Below are 18,628 nucleotides of genomic sequence, written 5' to 3'. Positions count from 1 at the left end.
TGTTTAAAAGATGTAGAACAAAATCCAGCTGATGGGCTGAACATGCACCTTTTATCGGGCTGTTTCATCATTAGCCAGAAGCTGCTTCTAAGCAAGTCAGCGGTGGTTTCAGCAGGCGGCCGCGTGTGCTCTGCTGGGTGCCTGACCCTCCAGGTATGGCAGACGACCATCTAGCTGAGCTAATATGGTCAGGGATATCTGTCAGGGCTTCTTAAAAGCCTGTCTCATCTTTGCTCAAAAAAAGTTTCCCTGGTGTGTTAATACAGGGATGGGCAAAAGTAGGGTTACAGCTGTGAGTACGCAAAACACAGAGCTTATTCCTGTATTATTATTTATTAATTATTGTATTATTTTCCATAGGAAAACTTTAAACCTACTTTTGCCCCCCCACCCCGTGTTGATGAAAAGGTGTTTTTTCAAGATTTTTTTTAAATTGCAGAAGATGGAATTTCAAATTAATAAAGGTTCCAAAGTCTGTGGTGACTTCGTGAGCATGCTGAGATTGCCTGGTGAGCTGACAGTTCTCAAGTGAGAGGCTGACTGCAAAGAACAAAACATTTTTAAAAGAAACAGCAGAGAAACTTAATAAAACGAAATGAAAAATGTTTGCCTTTATAAATCACTTAAAAATAATATTGTGGTATGAAAAGGTAGACCTCTGGTAAGGGGTATTATTTTTAAATATATGCCATAAACAGAATAAGTAACAAAAAATAGTATTTATATTGCTTATCCTAGCTGCCATATATGTTTCATTATATAAGGTCATGGATTCATTAGTTTTACAAGAAAAGTAAAAAAATATACAATAAGGGGGACACTTAAAAATTATGATACTATACAAAATTACAATGGCTCAAGGGTCTTGTATTTTTTAAGATTTTTCCCATAATCATCACATTAATAAATTCTGCCCATATTGACACTTTTGGTTTCATCTTGGTAGTTTAATTTACCAAGAGCCGAGTTCATTTCCTTGATACCTCATGTCATATTATTGAGCCCAATACAAAGAGACATTTATGTTCTGTTCATTCTTTCTTTCATTCACTCGCTCATTCTTTCATTAATCATTTATTGGGCACTAGCTGAATGCCAGGCACTGTATTAGGTGCTGGGGATTTAAGATGAATAATAAATGATTACTATGCCTCAGGTATCTGCAGTCCAGTTAGGGAGGAAAAAAATTACTATTAAATGTGTTTAGTTTTACAAAAGAGAATATACAGAGGAGAGTACAAGTAAGTCTTTTGGAAAAAGTTGGGGAAGGCTCTACTGAGGAGGTTGGCAGAGGTTTGAAGCACTTCACAGACCCAGGGTATGAAGGACATGCCCTGATCAATAACTCTGAGGGGTCCTGAGAAGGTGGAACATAAGTTTCATGGGGAAGGGTAGTTGGGAAATGAGACTGAGAAGGCAGGTGAGGGGCAGACTGTGAAGGGTCTTGGACATAATCTCAAGACCATGCAGTGTCATTAAGGATTTTAAAGTAGCGGGTGACACGATCCAGTTTGTAGAAAATGACTCAGGCAAGCAAAGGCCAATGGGTTCCAAAGACAACTTCCCTTTGAGATGTTAATAGTTGTGCCATTGAGAAGAGCCTTCCAGGTCAAGTAAGTCTAAATAACACTGCATACCTTACACTTATTTGGGGGTTCTCAGCACATATTAATATTTTAAAGGCTCAAGAGAGGCTTTAGTAGTCAGGAACCATCGATACCAGGTTCGGAAACATTGGATGAGAGTTACGCCAAGACAACACAGGGAGGCCAAGTGAAAGGCTGTTTGTCGTGGTTTGGGTAGTTGTGAGGACCAGAACCGCACAGTAGGAGGACTGGGAAGGAAGAGAATAGCTGGGGTTGGGAAGGCATAGGAGGTGGGGCCCACAGGATTCAGGTGACTGAGTGTGAAGGACAGACAAGGCTGAGATGGCTCCGGTTACCAGCTACAGAACAGGCTGGATGGCGGTGCCACCCAAGCCACAAGACGCATGGAGGGGGACCGGGGAAGGTGGCAGGTAGGCATGTCATCAAGCTTGGTGTCAGACCTTTGAAATTTGTAACTTTGCGGCGTTTGAGGCTTAGAGTTTCAAAAAGCAGTTAGAGGCAACAGAGGTGGAAACTGAGCCAAAACAAATTAGGGCCTAGAGAAACAAAGGAAAGGACGACTGAATCTCACTTACTAAACAAAGCTATAAAAATGGGGTAAAATTTCTAGCCCACCATTCTGTGGATTAGGATTTCCTCAATCATCTAATTTCTGAAACCTGGCAGTACAAGGGTGTGCAGTGTATCTTCTGGGTTTAATATTCCCGTTACTGGGTGAAGCATGGGGTTGCAGAACCTGCTAAATTCAGAGCAATTATTACAAAGAGCTTTCTGCTAGTTAAAAGAAAAGCACTCCCCGTGTGAGACTTGACTTCCGATCTCTGTTTTGCTTACACTGTTGATTCTAAAGGTAGGTGAGGAGTCCACTTTCTTGTGAAATACACCACTGAAAATGAGATAAGCATCCTAAGATATTTTTTCTCTTTCCTGATTCATTTTAAATGAACACGGTCTCTAACTTCTGAGGATTTGTATTTTAGTCACTGGAATATACAAAGCTGATGACTAAATTGACTCTTCTGCCAGAATTCAGTTCTCTAATCCAGACTAAAGTTATTATTTTCTCTCTGGGTGTTTAAATCTAGAAAATGAAAAATTTAATTCTCAAGCATTTAGACTTGTCATTAAAATTCTCTTTATTCATAATAGTACCAGCAAGGACTCTTCTCCCATGTACCTTTTTATGCAGCTAAACTATAGGCATTTTGAATTGTAACCCTGATTAAAAAAAAGAGGTCTATAGGGAAGTGACTGCATAATCACAGTTTTAAGCAAGGATGGAAATAGGGGCTGTGGCGAATGTTTCAGTCTCTGCACAGATGTGTGCAATATGTGTGTACAGTTGGGTTGATACAACCCTGAACATAAGACATAGGCAATATAGAGAAATATAAATTATGCTTCGGAGTGGAATCCCATCTATCACCTTTCTCTTTTTTTCTCATTTCTCTTAATTTTTTTTTTTTAGAATAAAAACAGATACAGAAAGAAGATTGATGTGTGTGAAGTTCGTAGATAACGATGAGTGTGGTAGTTGAAGGCAGATTTTGAATCTCAAGTACTTTGTGCTAATATAGACTGATGCTTAGCCCACAATATAGCAGATTATAGTCGGCTGAGTGGTGACCCCAAATATACGTACGTCTTAATCCCTGACAGCTGTACATATGTTTCGTGGCATGGTCAAAGGGACTTTGCAGATGTGATTAAGTTGAACATTTTGAGATGGGGAGACTACCTGGATTATCCAGGTGGGCTTGATGCAGCCACAGTGGTCCTTATAAGAGGGAGGCAGGAGGATGAGAGTCAGAGAGAGGATGTAAGGACAGAATTAGGGGTTGAAGTGAAGCACTCTGAAGGGGCTGTGAGCCAAGGAAACAAGCAGTCTCCAGAAACTGGAAGAGGCAAGGCAGCCGATTCTCCCCTCGAGCCTCCAGAAGGAATGCAGGCCTGCTAACAAACACCTTGATTTTAGCCAAGTGAAACTGATTTCAGACTTCTGACCTCCAGAGCCATAAGATAATAAATTTGTGTCTGGCCGGGCATGGCTCAGCGGTTGAGCATGGACCCAGGATCCAGGAGATCGGGGTTTGATTCCCGGTCAGGGCATGTGCCTGGGTTGTGGGGTTGATCCCCAGTTGGGGGCGTGTAGGAGGCAGTTGATCAATGACAACTCTCTTATCACTGATGTTTCTCTCTCTCTCTCTCTCTCTCTCTCTCTCCCTTCCTCTCTCTGAAATCAATAAAGATATATTTTAAAAAAAGATAATAAATTGGTGGTGTTTTAAGCCACTTTATGTGTGGTAATTTGTTACAGCAGCAATGGGAAACTAATACACAGGTTTGCTGCCCTGGATATAGACAATCAATACTGAATTTTATGTAAACTGCTCATTTTGGAACTGATATAGATTTCTTCACAATTTAATGCTTTAGAGCAAATGGATAAAAGGTCTTTGGAAAGCTCCATTGCTTAGGGAAAAGAGAATGGGTTTTGAAGCATAAAGGCCCCATCTCATTTACTGGCTGTGTGACCCAGGTAAATCACAACCTCTCTGAGTCTTCCCTCACATGGTTGCTTTGGGGATTAAAAGAGATAATGCAAGAGCAGTAGAAGGGGTTCTCCCATAGGAAGTGAGAATTCATGTTAACCTCTCAGTGCTTAGGTTCCTCATCAGTAAAATGGGGATAATTGTAGTAATTATCACATTCAATATAATGAGGATTAAATTAATTTAATGTGTCAAGTGTCTAGAACTGTGCTTGATACATAGTGAATGCTGCTCTTACTAAAGAGAGAATGAAAATGAGGCAGGTGCTCAACAAATGAATAGGCAGACTTACTGTGTACCTTTTCAGCACCATCCCCTATGCTTTACACACCTGCACCGGGTGTTATGGGGTCTCACTGAAACTTGGTCTCTGCTTCACTGACCCGGGGGTCTAACTCAGAAGTCACAGGAAAGCACCTGTCCAGGTAAGGTGGCACATGACTGTTAAATGAACAGCACTGATCATGAACAGCCTGTGATTCATGTGGGAGGATGGTAGAGGAGTCGAGGCAGAGGAGGCAGGACTCCTGCCCGACTGTGACAGGCAGAAGGAAGGGAAACTGTGTGTGGGCAGGGAGAAGTGTGGGCAGAAAGCAATGCACCTGGAGGGATGGGGGAAGAGAGACTGCAGATGGGCCGGGGCAGACTGCAGCGGAATGAAGGCCTTACCAAGCCATTGGGCTTTATTACATGACAACAGAGAATCACTAAAACAAACCCTAGCAGAAGACTGTCATGATCAAGGTATGTTAGGCTGACTTTTGGCTTATACAGAGTGGTTCTCAATCGTGCAACACACCAGTGTGATGTGGTCCCTTGTGAGGTGTATATGATACATTAATATATAGCCAACATCAAAGTTGACGACGACGATGGTGTGTGTGTGTATTTAAAAAATTAGAGAAGAACCAGGAGACTAATGCACTAGATATGTGTTTCAAAAGTCAATGAAACAAAAGCCAGCAAGATATTAGAGCTAAATTGATTAAAATAAATATTAAATGAATCCTTCAACAAGACCAGAGATAAAAACCAAGGCACACAGTGTTGACTAAGAGGCAGAACTGAAATAAACAAGGCCCCCTAAACACCAAATCTAGAATTAGATTTCTGCTTCATATCTGCCTAATTGTTTCTAAACTACAATTTTAACATAAACACTTGGACTCCATGCGAGGCCCCTGCAGACCTGCAGAATGTGTAAATATTGGCTATTCGCCATTTGCCAGGCAAATGCTCTACAAGGTACAAAGAAGGTTACATTCTTAGCAGGGAAATGATGATTAACCTAAATTATACTCCCCTCCCACCCCCAAAGAAAAGCATATTGCATGAGGTCAGTGTGGCCCAGCGTTCAAACAGCAAGGAGGGGGAGTTTCTCCCTTCAAATGGGCCAAAGTCCACTGTCCATGGGGTTATCTGTCTCCTTGAAATGAAGCATCTGATCCTCCATCTCCTTTCCTTTCACATGAATAAAGAGAGTAAACTGGATGTTGAAGGATTAGAGGTGTCTCAGCACTCTCCTCTGCTAGATCCAAACAGCTAAATGGAAGAGACCTTGTGAGCGCACAGCAGGTTTCCTTGTCCCAGCAGGATTGCCAAAAACCCAGGCTCACCAGACACGTGGATGATCAACAGCTGTGTCCTAAGTTCTCTCCTAAGACAACAGCCAGTTAGCCTGGAGACAGTTACTCTTTTATACCATGTAACATAAACAATGACTTCCTTTCTTTGAATAAGTGGTCAGTAATAGCTGGCTTTGCCTAATGAAACTTAACCAAAGAAGTAGGGCTCTAGGAAATAATGTAAAAAAAACCAGTCTATTGTTTCCTCTAGGTTCAGAGAGATTCCTAGAAGTGACCAAGGATCCTTAAAACAGACCCTCTGCACCAAATGCTTAACAGGGCTTTTTTTTCTTGGAGTATAGAACCACTGGTGGCTTTCACTTTCTGTGTTCTTTATTTCTTGTTACGTTTTAATATTTTCCACAATTATTATATGTTGAGTATGAAAGAAGATATTTTTAAAGGTCCCAATAAAGTGTAGTCGGTGGCTCACTGGATAAACTTTAAAGAAAGAGCTGTTTACTATTAGTTTCCTGATCTGAAAAATGTACTTATACAAGCATACCTCGGAGATATTATGGATTCTGTTCCAGACCTCCGCAATAAAGCAAGTTTAATCTTTTTGCTGATGGAGGGTCTTGCTTTTCATTTGTAAAACAAAACAAAACAAAACAAAACAAAACAAAACAAAACAAAACCCCACAGTATCTGTGAAGCACAATAAGACAAGGTATACCGATACCTGACATCCCAAAGGCTTTTCCCTAATGGAAGGAAATAGAAAGTTTTCAAAATAAATTCATGTCTTTATAGGCCCAAGGTAGATGGAAAATGGAAGAATAATCAACTCTTTGGAAATCTACTCTTTTTAATAGGGAGACTGGGTGTGGTGGTGGTGGTGGTAGCAAAAAGCCAACAAGGTCCTGTATGTGGAAGTGCTCTAAAAACATAAAAAACACCGTAGGCCACTGTCGTCACTCAGCAGCACCTGTGGCTACTGAAAAGCGGTGGGTTTTCAGTCGCTTTTACTGCTAGGTCAATATGACCTATAACCACATAGCAAACAGAGCAGTAAGATAGAAAGAATTTTCAGAGCTTCTGGGGCAGTATTCTAGATCTATTTATTCCTTTTGTCATTCACTAAAATGTTCTATCCAGAACGTACTATGTGCTTAATGGCAAAACAAGCTAATAATACAGGGACTTAATAGTTTCAACAGCGGAGGTTGACTTGGGCTGCTTTCTTGTCTTGTCTACAGGTTGGCATGGGTTAGTGGTGCAGTTTAAAGTCCTGGATTCACTATAGTTAAAAGTAAAAGTATGAATACACTAGAAATCAGGAGACCTGGGCTCTGGACCAGGCTTTATGATCTCGGGTAAGGTTATATCTAGGCCACATTTTCATCATCTGTAACACAAAGGGGCTCACACATAATCCCTGAGGGCCCTTTCAGCCACAGTGGTCTCCAACAGGGGTATAGTGGAAAGGATCACATAAAACTGGGTTGATGGCCAACCCTAAATTTGTTAGCTGGGTGAGCCTTGGTTTCCTCAAACCCCAAAATGAAGACAAGAACATCCACTTTTCATTGGATAGTTGTGAGGATTCAATTACGTGTGTAATAATATATATCTCTTAACACAATACTGTTATATAGGCGTTCAAAATATATAACATCTTTTTGACTTCCACAAACCATCACACATAGCACGGAATTTATGAACTTAGCAATAGACATTTAAGCTCTAAAAGAAAATATATAGTCAACGTCTGTTTCCAGATGCTTTGTATTTTAGTGTTTTGTCCACTCATTACTGTTTGATTCTTTGAGTGCTTTGCTAAGTCACAGCCCCAAGATGGGCTGGGAGAAGGGGGGGCTATGGCACCTGACTGTGAAAAGCAGGGAGGCCGTGTGGAAGTGGAAGCACTAAGGCAAGGGTATGTACACTGCTCTCCTCTCTCCTTCTCTGTTGGGCAACCATATACTGTGTCATTCTAACTGGGACACTTTTGAGAGTGAAAAGCTGTGTCAGGAAAACCAGGATGTACGTCCCCCTCACCTTTCGGGCTTATTTTTTGTGACCTTGGATGTCACTTAGAGGTCCTGGGACTGACTGGACCTATCTGATGTCCTAAAGGGGAGGAAATTGCAAAATAAGATTCCATCCAAATGCTCTTTTAAAGGCAGGCAAAAGATTATTTAACTAAAGTTTGATAAATATAAGTTTAGATAAGATACTATGATAAAGTAGTTTTGTTTGTATTATTATAATGTATGCTTTAGCATGGGGTCAACAAAGTCATTCTGTAAAAGGACAGAGTACATATTTTAGGTTTGGTGGGCCATGTGGTCTCTGTCACAACCACACAGTTATGTTCTTGCAGGGCAAAAGCAGCCATAGACAATATATATGAAAGAATGGGTGTTGCTGTGTTCCAATAAAACTTTAGTTAAATAACTGGCTGTGAGCTGGATTTGGCTTTGGGCTGCAGTTACTAACCCCTGCTTTAAAACAACAGTTCCCAGACTTTTGGAATTTGTAGGACCAGGAAAACAAAAAATAGTCTGGAATTGACTCAAGATTTTTAACATTTTATTTTAGTAAGTAATTATGTTTAAAAAAGTGAAAAATCATTGCCTGGTATCTTTATCTCTTAGAATTTTAATTAGCAAAAAACTAGAAAGGGCACAGATTCAGAACAAATTTAGCTTAATAGAAAACCTACCACATTGTTGTTATTTCTAAAATTTTTCATAAGCCTGGGGAAAACTTTGTCACGAATATGCTCAGGTTACCAGATGGCCCATTTCAGTTGCTTTTGGAGGTTACATGGTGTGGCACAACAGAAAGAATGTGGTATGTAATTAAAAGATCTGGACTTGAATAAGGCTGGAGGAGTGCTAAGCAGGGAAATAATGAGCTGAACTTGAACATTCCTTTAAAGGGACAAAACTAATGGAAGAGAGTGTCCCCTGTCCTGAATCACTGGCACAAACACAAACTCCAATACTGAGTGGCCTCAGGACTCACCGGCTGCCACTGCGCAGGGTACCAGGCTGGGGGACAGTCGAAGCGGTTACAAGCTTGCACTGTGCTGGGCTTGTGCTGGCGACACAGATCATCAGCCAGAATGACTGTTTCGTTCATCTCTCTGGAACGTATCTGGGAGCAGAAGACGTCTCTGGTCTGCAGGCCAACCCCACAGGTGAGGCTGCATGGACTCCACTTGCCAATTTCCCACCTGCGAAGAAACCAGAGGACACCCTGAGCGCTTGTGCAGAGAACATTTTCCATGATATGAAATGTTAACGGAGTAAAAACACCTAGCTGGGAATGTGGGAATTCCAGCACAAGACTAGCTAGGAATTCTATCCCAAGCCTAAAAGCCATCCTTTCCCTTTATGCTCTAGCATTTATTTCAAATAAAGCAAAGAAGGTGATAAAATGGAACGTCTAATTTTTACCCACAAAATCATCAAGAATGATCACAACCATGTTTATTATTATTATTATTTATTATTATTATTATTAGAAAGGAAAGGGGGGAGAGAGAGAGAAACATCAATGTGAGAGAGAAACATCCATTGTTACCTCCTGTATGCGCCCTCACTGGGGATAGAGCCTGCAGCCCAGGCATGTGCCCTGACCGGGAACTGAACCCACAAGCTTTTAGTGTATGGGACAGTGCTCCAACTGAGCCACACCAGCCAGGGCACAATCATGTTTATTTTGATGGAATGTAGACTTCATCAAAATTAGGAGGGTGTGCTAATTATAAGACACAGGTGGACCACATAAAGGCTTTGGGCAACACATGTTGAACAGTGGGTTTAGAAGAAGCCTTTCTGCTCATCTCTCCAGCCCCCATCCTTAGCAAGACTGAAAAAAATTGTGCTTGTTTTTCCTTGGCTTCAAAGTGAAAGGTCGTTGGCTCCAGCTTCCTTCAAACTTCCATCGTGGCATAGAAATGTCTCTGTCCTGTGTATAAATCTCATCACTGCCGGGGACTGTAGTATGTAACGAAAGTGAAGGTTGCTAAATAGATCAGTCTTCTTGAAGGAAAATAAGTGGAGGGAACTGCTCACTATCTGGAAGTGGAAGTCAAATAACCACAGATGAGCTGAGTGCATAAACTGGCCACTCCAAATGGCCGGGTCTCGAGAAGTATTTGTAATGCGCCAAGGCCCTATAAAAATATTCCCACTGCATTTCCCTGCTGTTGCAGGCTCCAAAATGGAAATGATAAGAACAAAGCTCAGTTGCTTGGGCTCTGAGTCAGAAGTGCTCTTTAATGATCAGCTTTAGCAAGTTCTGTTTACAGTGTGAGACAGAAAGATTCTCCAAATAGGGCTCAGCCAAGAAAAGCCTCGCAAGTAGATCCTTCAGTAGCTAGGCCCCCTACCTTCTGTAGCCAGCCCTGAAAATTGGTTTAAATTCTTTGGCCTTAATATTTTTTGTCAGACTGTAAAATTGAGTGTATACTCAATCTCTTCCTGCTACCCTGATATGTAACTACCTTTCCAATCCCCATTTCCACTCCCTCCTCCCATCTACCCTATGTTTAAGCTGTATCTGTAGTTAGCTACTTTCTCAGTCTCAGTTTGTACCCACCTCTGGTTTTCTAGCTCTGTCCTTACTCAAGTTGTTACTCCTAATTTGGAATACGTTTTGTCTTTTCCTTGCTCCTCAAAATTCATTCCATTTCTATATATCCAAATTCGATTCACATTTAAAGGGCTATTCCTGTGGCACTGATCATTTTTTTAAAATTGTATTACAGTTATTCTACCTGTTAAGAGCCCTTTGGGAGTATGCACCTCTTAAAGGCCAGGTCTATGTCTGAGTCCACTTTGGATCTCTCACAGGGTTCATCATAGCACCTCCTAGTTAATGTATATGGTCTATTATTTCCTGAGAAATTAGCTAGTGGAAGGGATCTACCATCATAGAGGCATTTTATACACATTACATCATTAATTGCCTCCATAACAACATGAGGCAGGCTCTACTGATTTTCCTCATTTTACAGTCGGGCAAGAGGCTGACACCCAAATACCCATAATTAGTAAGTAGTGAATCCAGGATTCAAACTTGGTTGTGTGGCTCCAAAGCCACTGTGCTTCCTATGGTACCATGCTGTCTCCAGAAAATACCCTGGAAACTGTCCTATCAACATTCACAAAATTTTAAATCAATAGGAGAAGCTGGGTTGAATATATTTCTTTTAGATTCTGTATGAGTTTCTATAAACTTATTTTTAAATCCCTAGCTTAGGTTAATCCCAAGCTTTAAAATGTTGTGGGGTTATTGGTTTTAAAATATATCCACACATTCATGTCACTCCTCCCTTCTAAAGATAGAGTTTTGAGTGAGGGCTGAACTTAGCCGGCTCACTTGTAAATGGAAAGGACGAGACAGAGTGATGCTCTCTGACTTCCAAGGCTAAATCATAAGAGGAGGATAGTTTTCACTTGGCTCTCTCACTTTGCTCATATTGGGGGAAGTCACTTTGCTCACCTGACATCCATCATGTCATAAGGACACTCAGTCTTAAGCAAACATGCAAAGAGCTGAGGCTGATCGCCCACAGTCAGCACCAAGTTTCCAGTCATGTGAGTGGACTACCCTGCAGGCAGATCTGCTGGATCCAGTGTGGCCTTCAGGTAACTGCAACCCCATGAAGCTGAGCCACAGCTGCTTTCCAAGTTGCTCCCAAATTCCTCACTCATTCAACTGTGACAGGTAATCAATATTTCTTTTTGTTGTGAGCTACTAGGTTTGGAGCAGGTTTGTTATGCAAAAATAGTAACTAATATTAGTATATACACTCTCCTCCCAAAATGTGTATATGCTCCTCCAAAGACATGTACAAAAATATTCAAAGCAGCACTATTCATACCCCGTCAGGGAAAAATGCAAATGCCCATCAACAACTGAATGGATAAAAAATGATGATATATCTATACAACACTATAAAACAATGAGAATAAACTATAACAAAAAGCAACCTGGATGAATCTCACAAACATGAAATTGAGTAAAGAAAGCCACACAGGCAAAAATTCACACTGTGATTTCATTTATATAAAGTTCAAAAACCCAAACTCAACGATGGTGTTAGAAGCCAGGATGGTGGTTGCCCTCAGTAGGCAGTAACTAAAAGAGGGGTAACAAGGGGAAAGCTTCTGGGCTGAAATCTTGATGGGAGTGCTGGAACTGAATTCACTTTGTGAAAAACCACCAAGCCATACATTGTAGGATTTGTGCACACTTCTCTATGATTGTTACACTTCAGAAGAGGGTGGTTTCCTCCCACTTTTAAGATGGAAAACAAAAATCCAACAACCATGCCCAACGCTATGACCACGCTATACATGTCTCATAAAGGAGACATGTACATAGTAAATGCTGTCCCAAGGTTAAAGCTTGTCATACTAGAGGCTCTACACCTCTGTTGCCCCTACCTCTGAAAAATTCAGAAACTGAGACCTTAAAGCAGAGGCATGTCAGCCATGAGGCCACTTCAACACTGTTCAGAGAAACTTGCAAGACAGACACACCTGCCTACATTATATCCTCAAGGGAAGAGGTCAGCAGAAGCTATCTGTTTATGAAGCACTTTGCTGATTCTGGGTTGAAATATTTTTTAAAATTTTATTTTTAATTACAGTTTGCATTCAATATTATTTTGTATTAGTTTCAGGTGTAAAATATACGGGTTAGAGAATCATGTACTTTACCAAGTGTCCCCCCAATATTTCCAGTAGCCATCTGGCACCACACATAGTTTGGGTTGATAGTATTTGAATTAACAGGCAAAAAAGGGAAAGCAGAGACTCTCCCCCTACTTTTCTCTGCACAGAGGCTGCAATTGTGAGCCTTGGGCTTCCCTGAAAACTGCCTTTGGCTGTTTCTGAGAAAAAGACTGCAGGCCGGGGGGCGGCCAGCCTGGGTGGGCAAGACTGACCATGGTTGGCAGCCAGTGAGACACTTACAGGCCTTCCCTGGGATTCTGGGGCCTGGCTTCCACATAAGGCCAGTGCCAACGAGGACAGGAGCTCTGGTCTGGGCTTCAGAGGGTGAGGGCATTAGTGCTTTCTTCCACCACTTTGCCTGATTGACTTTTACTCAATTTTTCATCTTCATTGAAAATGTTACTTTCTCAGGGAGGAAGCTTCAACTGGGAAAATTCTCCTCTATGGTTCCATTAAAACTTCCCCATTTGGAATTTTTGATACACTATTTTATCGTACTGTGGTAAGAATACTTAACACAAGATCTACCCCTTAACAAGAATTTAAGTATATTTATACACTATTGTTGCCTATAGCTACACTGTTGTACAGCAGACCCCTAGAGCTCATTCATCTTGTACAACTGAAACTTTATGCCCCTTGGTTAGTAACTCCCCATCTCCCCTTCCCCCAAGCCCCTGGCAACTACCATTCCACTCTTTGAGTCTAAGAGTTTGACTATTTTAGATATCTCATATAAGTGGAATCATGCGGTATTGTCCTTCTGTGACTGTCTTAGTTCACTTAGCATAATGTCCTTAAGGTTTATCTGTGCTGTCCCACATTGCAAATTTACTCAGTGTTTAAGGCTGAGTAATATCCCATTGTATGTATATGCCACATTTCCTTTATTCATTCATCTGTCTATGGGCATTTAGGTGGTTTCCACATTTTAAAAAAATCATCACCTGAGGATCTGTTCATTGATTTGAGAGAGAGAGAGAGAGAGAGAGAGAGAGAGAGAGATAGAAAGAGAGAGATATTAATCCGTTGCCCTGAGCAGGAATGGAACCTGCAAACCCAGGTATGTGCCCTGACTGGCAATTGAACCTGCAACCATTTTTGGTGTACTCGCCAATCAACTGAGCCACCTGACTAGGGCTGTTTCTACATCTTTGCTATTGTGAATAGTGAGTGTGCAGTGAACATGGGAGTGCTCATATCTCTTCAAGGTCCTGACTTTTTGGATAAATATCCAGAAGTGGGATTGCTGGATAATGTAGTAGCTCTATTTTAAATGTTGTGAGGAACCACCTGAGAAATCATACTGCTTTTCGCAGTGGCTGCACCATGTCACATTCCCAATAATGGTGGGCAAGGGTTCCAATTTCTCCACACCCTAGCCAACACTTGCGATCTTTTGTGGGGCTTTTTTTTTTTTTTTTTTTTTTTTTTATAATAGCCATCTTGACAAGTTTGAGACGCTCGATCTCTCATTGTGGTTTTGATTTGTATTTCCTTGATGAGTAGTGGCGTTGAACACTTTCCATATACCTGCTGGCCATTTGTTTTCTTCTTTGAAGAAATGTCTACTTAAGTCTTTAGCCCATTTTAAAATTGGATTAGTTGTGGGTTTTTTTGTGTTTTGTTTTTTTTGGCGATGAGTTAGGAGTTCCTTAAATATTTTAGAGGTTAGCTCCTTATCAGACAGATGGTTTCTTTGTCATTTTGTTGATTGTTTCCTTTGCTGTGCTTAATGTACCTATAACCTATGATGAGAGTAGGGGATGATACGTATCACCCAAAGAGATGTGTCAGATTCCTAACCCCAGTACTCAGAATGTGACCTTTTTTGGAAGTAGGGTCACTGCAGATGTAATCACTTGGGGTGAGGTCATACTTGAGTAGGGTGGGTCCTTAATCCAATATGACTGTGGTCATCATAAACTGTGGGGGAAAAACCAGGGAGAATGCCAGGAATGACAGACCGAGATTGCAGCGATGAAACTAAAGGCCAAGGAATGTCAAGGATGGCCAGCCAATCCCAGAAGTTAGGAAAGGCAAGAAAGGATTCTCCCTTACAGGTTTCAGAGGCAGCATGACCCTGCTGACACTTTGATTTTGAGCTTGACTTTTGTCTCCAGAACTATGAGAGAATAAATTTCTGTTGTTTTAAACCACCCCGTTTGTGGTATTTTGTTATAGCAGCCCCAGGAAACCAACACACTACTAACCTCAGTGCCTAACATGGTGCCTGGGACACAGCAGATGCTCAGTAAGTACGAGCTGACTCAAACTGAGTGGAGCCCCAGTGAACTGTGTGGGTACCTTTGGATTAGTCACTCGGCTGGTCAACCATCTCAGCTGTGTCCACTAAAGAACTGCCACCACCAATTTCAAAGACTCCAAAGCTCTGAACACCACTAAGTTTTTTTCAGTGTGGTGCAAACTATTTGTGACAACACTGGACCTGAATTGCCGTAATGCTTTACAGGCCACATCCCAATTGGTGTAAATATTTACTCATTTTACTACACAACATTAGCCGGATGGATTATGGCATTTCCCCCAGAACTTACTAGGGGTGTTATACAATTTATGTCTTAGTAATCCTAACATAGTCCTAAAAATACGAAAAGTTCTGAATTCCAACATACATGTGCCACAATGATTTTGACTAAAGAACCATGGCCCTGTAAAGGTGGGTGGTAAACAAGATCACTGTGGTTTCTTTCGGCTTCTAGGCTTCAGGCGTTCAGCTTTAAGGTTCGGCCTTTGGCCAAAATGTTAGGGAGACTGTGGTTCCCTTAGAATTCTCTTTCTATACTGCTTTCCTTCCTCTTTGCCTTTCTCCACATTCCTGTCCCTTTTGTCAAAACCTGCTTTCAGGGAAGCTCTGTGAGCTGACAGGTCAGAGCTGAAGCTACAGCTTCCCGCTGGACCCTGCCTGGGTCCTGAGTGATTGACACCTGGTCACCTGCAGGCAAGAGACAAGGCTGGGAGTAGTCTTCCTGCCCTCTGTCCAGCCTCAGGTATACCTGAGTTGGCCTGTCTTTAAAACTGGATTTTAGGTTGTAGCCTTGGTTTCCCAATCCCCTGATGGTGCTGGAGTTCTATCCAAAGCCCAGCCTATTAGGTTGTTGTCCTGTCACTCTGTCTGGACCTGGCCAGCCCGGCCTTGGGCTGGGCAGAGGCCCTTAGCCATGTGCCATAAACTATAATGTGACAGCAGCCTAGCTGACACCACACATTATTACTAATAACAACACTGATTCTAACATTCACACAGAGCTTACAATGAGCCAGATACATTGCTAGTTGTTTTACATGCATCGTCTTCTGCAATCTTCTCCACACCCTTGTAAAATAGATACTAGTTATTTGCATTGTAACAACAAGGAGCTGAGGCCTGGAGAAGTTAAATGAGTAATTAGTCATGGCCTAGAATGCCTCCTGCCAACCCTCACACAGGCGTCAATGTCACCTGCATCATACCAAGACTTAGATGCATGGGCGCTGAGAATGGGGCTGCTCCGTATCACAGAGGCCAGCACTGTGGATTGGTAAACCCCAGCTCTGCACCCCTGAGTAATAGCAGGACTCAGGGATAAGCTCACCCAAGACGTGGGATACATATCTGCATCAAATCTTTGAAGAAGGTACTATAAGTTCCCCATTTTACAGGGTGACGTAATAGAGGCTCTCGAAAGTCAAGTAACTTGTCCAAAGCACACAGCTAGTAAACAAGAGAATCAGGATTAAAACTCAGGCAGTGTGGCTCCCATAGGCCTAATTATGCTGCTTCTTAGGGTCAGGATGATGAACACACAGTACAAAGTAGATCTGAGATGCACACTCTAGGATCCCTGGTTCTTACAACTTCAGAAAATGACAAATGACAGCCCTACTCCTAAATAACAGAAACACACTGACGCCACCCAGAAGTAGCAGTGACGGTCCAATGAGCAAAGGCAGAGTGTGGTCCCCCAAGGACAGGCTTGCTTTTTGTGAGGGTGGCCATCAGAGACAATGTGGTCAATCAAGAACTCATGGTGGCTGGCCCCTCTTAGCAGCTTGTGTTTGTATTAGTCACACACAAGGAGGGATGTCCCCCTTCTTTTGGCTGAGGCTCATTACGTGAGTTGCCAGGTTTTTCTCCCTTATTCTTTCAGAGAAGGTGATGGCCTGTTGTCTTCAGTAACTCATTGCTTGTTGCTGGTGTAAATGCATTTAATTTCTATGCAGACTCTCCCTACCCCAGCTATTATGCCCTAAGAATCTTCTTTCACCTTGGGTTTTGCAGCAAAGTAGGGCTTGTTTCATTAGTCAAAATTTTAAAATGAAGTTTTTGTTAGGAGGCAAAGCACCACCGTAAATTTCAGTTATTTGTTAGAAGCATTCTTTAAAAGCTTGTATGTAATCCTCCAACTTGGCATCTCTGCCCAACATGTCTATCCCATGATTTTTTTTAAGTCCCCCAAAGATATCTGTTCCCTTCAAAATGCCTCTGAGTTCAGGAGGCAATAATAAATCCGACACCATGGAGCACAGCCAGCCCCAGAAAGCTAAGGCAGGGCATCTGGGACAATGCCTAGGATCCTGTCCCACTCTAAGGTTTCTGAACTATTACTAGTAGCTCCCAATTCATCTCTACATCTCCCAGTTTCCAATGTACCCATAGCCCGAAGCTTCTGAAATGCAAATCTGGTCACTTAGCTTCCTCCGACTACAAACGCCCATTGGTGTCCAAGCTGAGCTGTCAGGAGGGCGGGGACCAGTATGTCCAGGGCTCAGCTCTGGCCCAGCACCCGCTGCGGGAGAGGGGGCACTGCATGGCTGCAGCTGACCTTTCTGACTTGCTTTCCTTCCCCTTTGTAGGGACTAAACCTGAGCCTGAGCCTTGATGGGGAATGGCCCATGGCGTGTGGCAAGGCTCCGCACCGGGCCAGGGCAGCTGGGAATCGAACACTCGGGGATTAAACAAATACAGAAACATATAAAGGAGAATGAGAATCAGATTTCTCACTGTCAGAAAGCAGAACTGGATTGGTAGAAAACAGCGTGAACTTACGGTTTTTTATTTTCATTTTTTCTCATTTTTCAATTAGAGCTGACATTCAATATTATTTTATATTAGTTTCAGGTGTACAGCATGGTGGTGAGACATTTATATAATTTACGAAGTGATTACCCCTAAGAAGTCCAGTACCACCTGGCCCCATACATAGTTACTGCAATATTGTTGACTGTGTTCCCTACACTGCGCTGTACATCCCCATGCCTGTTCTGTAACTACCAATCTGTACTCCTCAATCCCTCACCTTTTGCACTCAGACCCCAACCCCCCTCCCATCTGCCAACCATCAGTTTGTTCTCTGTACTATGAGTCTGTTTTCCTTTTGTTTGTTCATTTACTTTGTTCTTTAGATTCCACATAAAAGTGAAATCATATGGTATTTGTCTTTCTCTGTCTGACTTATTTCACTCAGCATAATTCCCTCTAGGCCCATCCATGCTGTTGCAAATGGTAAGATTTCATTCTTTTTTATGTCTGAGTAATATTCCATTGTGTATTACTCAATGTAATATTCCAGCTGTCTATTGATGGGCACTTAGGTTGCTTCCATTCATTTGCTATTGTAAATAATGTTGCAATGAACATGGGGCTACTTATATCTTTTCAAATTAGTTTTTTGGATTTTTTCGAATGTATTCCCAGAGGTGGAATTGCTGGGTCATAAGTAGTTTAATTTTTAATTTTTAGGGGAACCTCCACACTGTTTTCCATAGGGATTGCACCAGTCTGCATTACCACCAACAGGGCATGAGTGTTCCCTTTTCTCCAAATCCTCGACAACCCTTGTTATTTGTTGATTTATTGGTGATAGCCATTTTGACAGGTGTGGGGTAATATCTGATTGTGGTTTTAATTTGCATTTCTCTAACTTGTGGTTTTTAATAGACAGACAGTTACCTAGATAGACGTAGATATACCAATAGATATACATGAGTGTATACAAAGAAACATATATGTATACAAGATTTCCTAGTTCTTTCTACTGAGAGGCCTAGAAGCAATGATATCCCAGTAGTACCAAGTACATCATGGGCCCAGATCATAAATTCTAAATACTATTGTTCACTGAGGACCCAGTTCCTACAGAAAT

The 18,628-nt window shown here is 41.8% G+C and overlaps 1 protein-coding gene across 1 annotated transcript in view; it reads right to left on the bottom strand.

The window, feature by feature from the left end:
• The window catches only part of ADAMTSL1 (ADAMTS like 1), a 368,021-nt gene that overhangs the window by 120,805 nt on the left and 228,588 nt on the right, over nt 1–18,628 (bottom strand). The window contains exon 16 of the mRNA XM_081151642.1: nt 8,758–8,968. Coding sequence (XP_081007768.1) covers nt 8,758–8,968 — 211 coding nt within the window. The remainder of the gene's footprint in view (nt 1–8,757; nt 8,969–18,628) is intronic.

This window comes from Miniopterus schreibersii (assembly GCF_964146895.1).
Source record: "Miniopterus schreibersii genome assembly, chromosome: 11".
NCBI lineage: Eukaryota > Metazoa > Chordata > Mammalia > Chiroptera > Miniopteridae > Miniopterus > Miniopterus schreibersii.
Note: the sequence above shows the minus strand (reverse complement) of the source record. Positions and strands in the feature narration are given on the sequence as shown.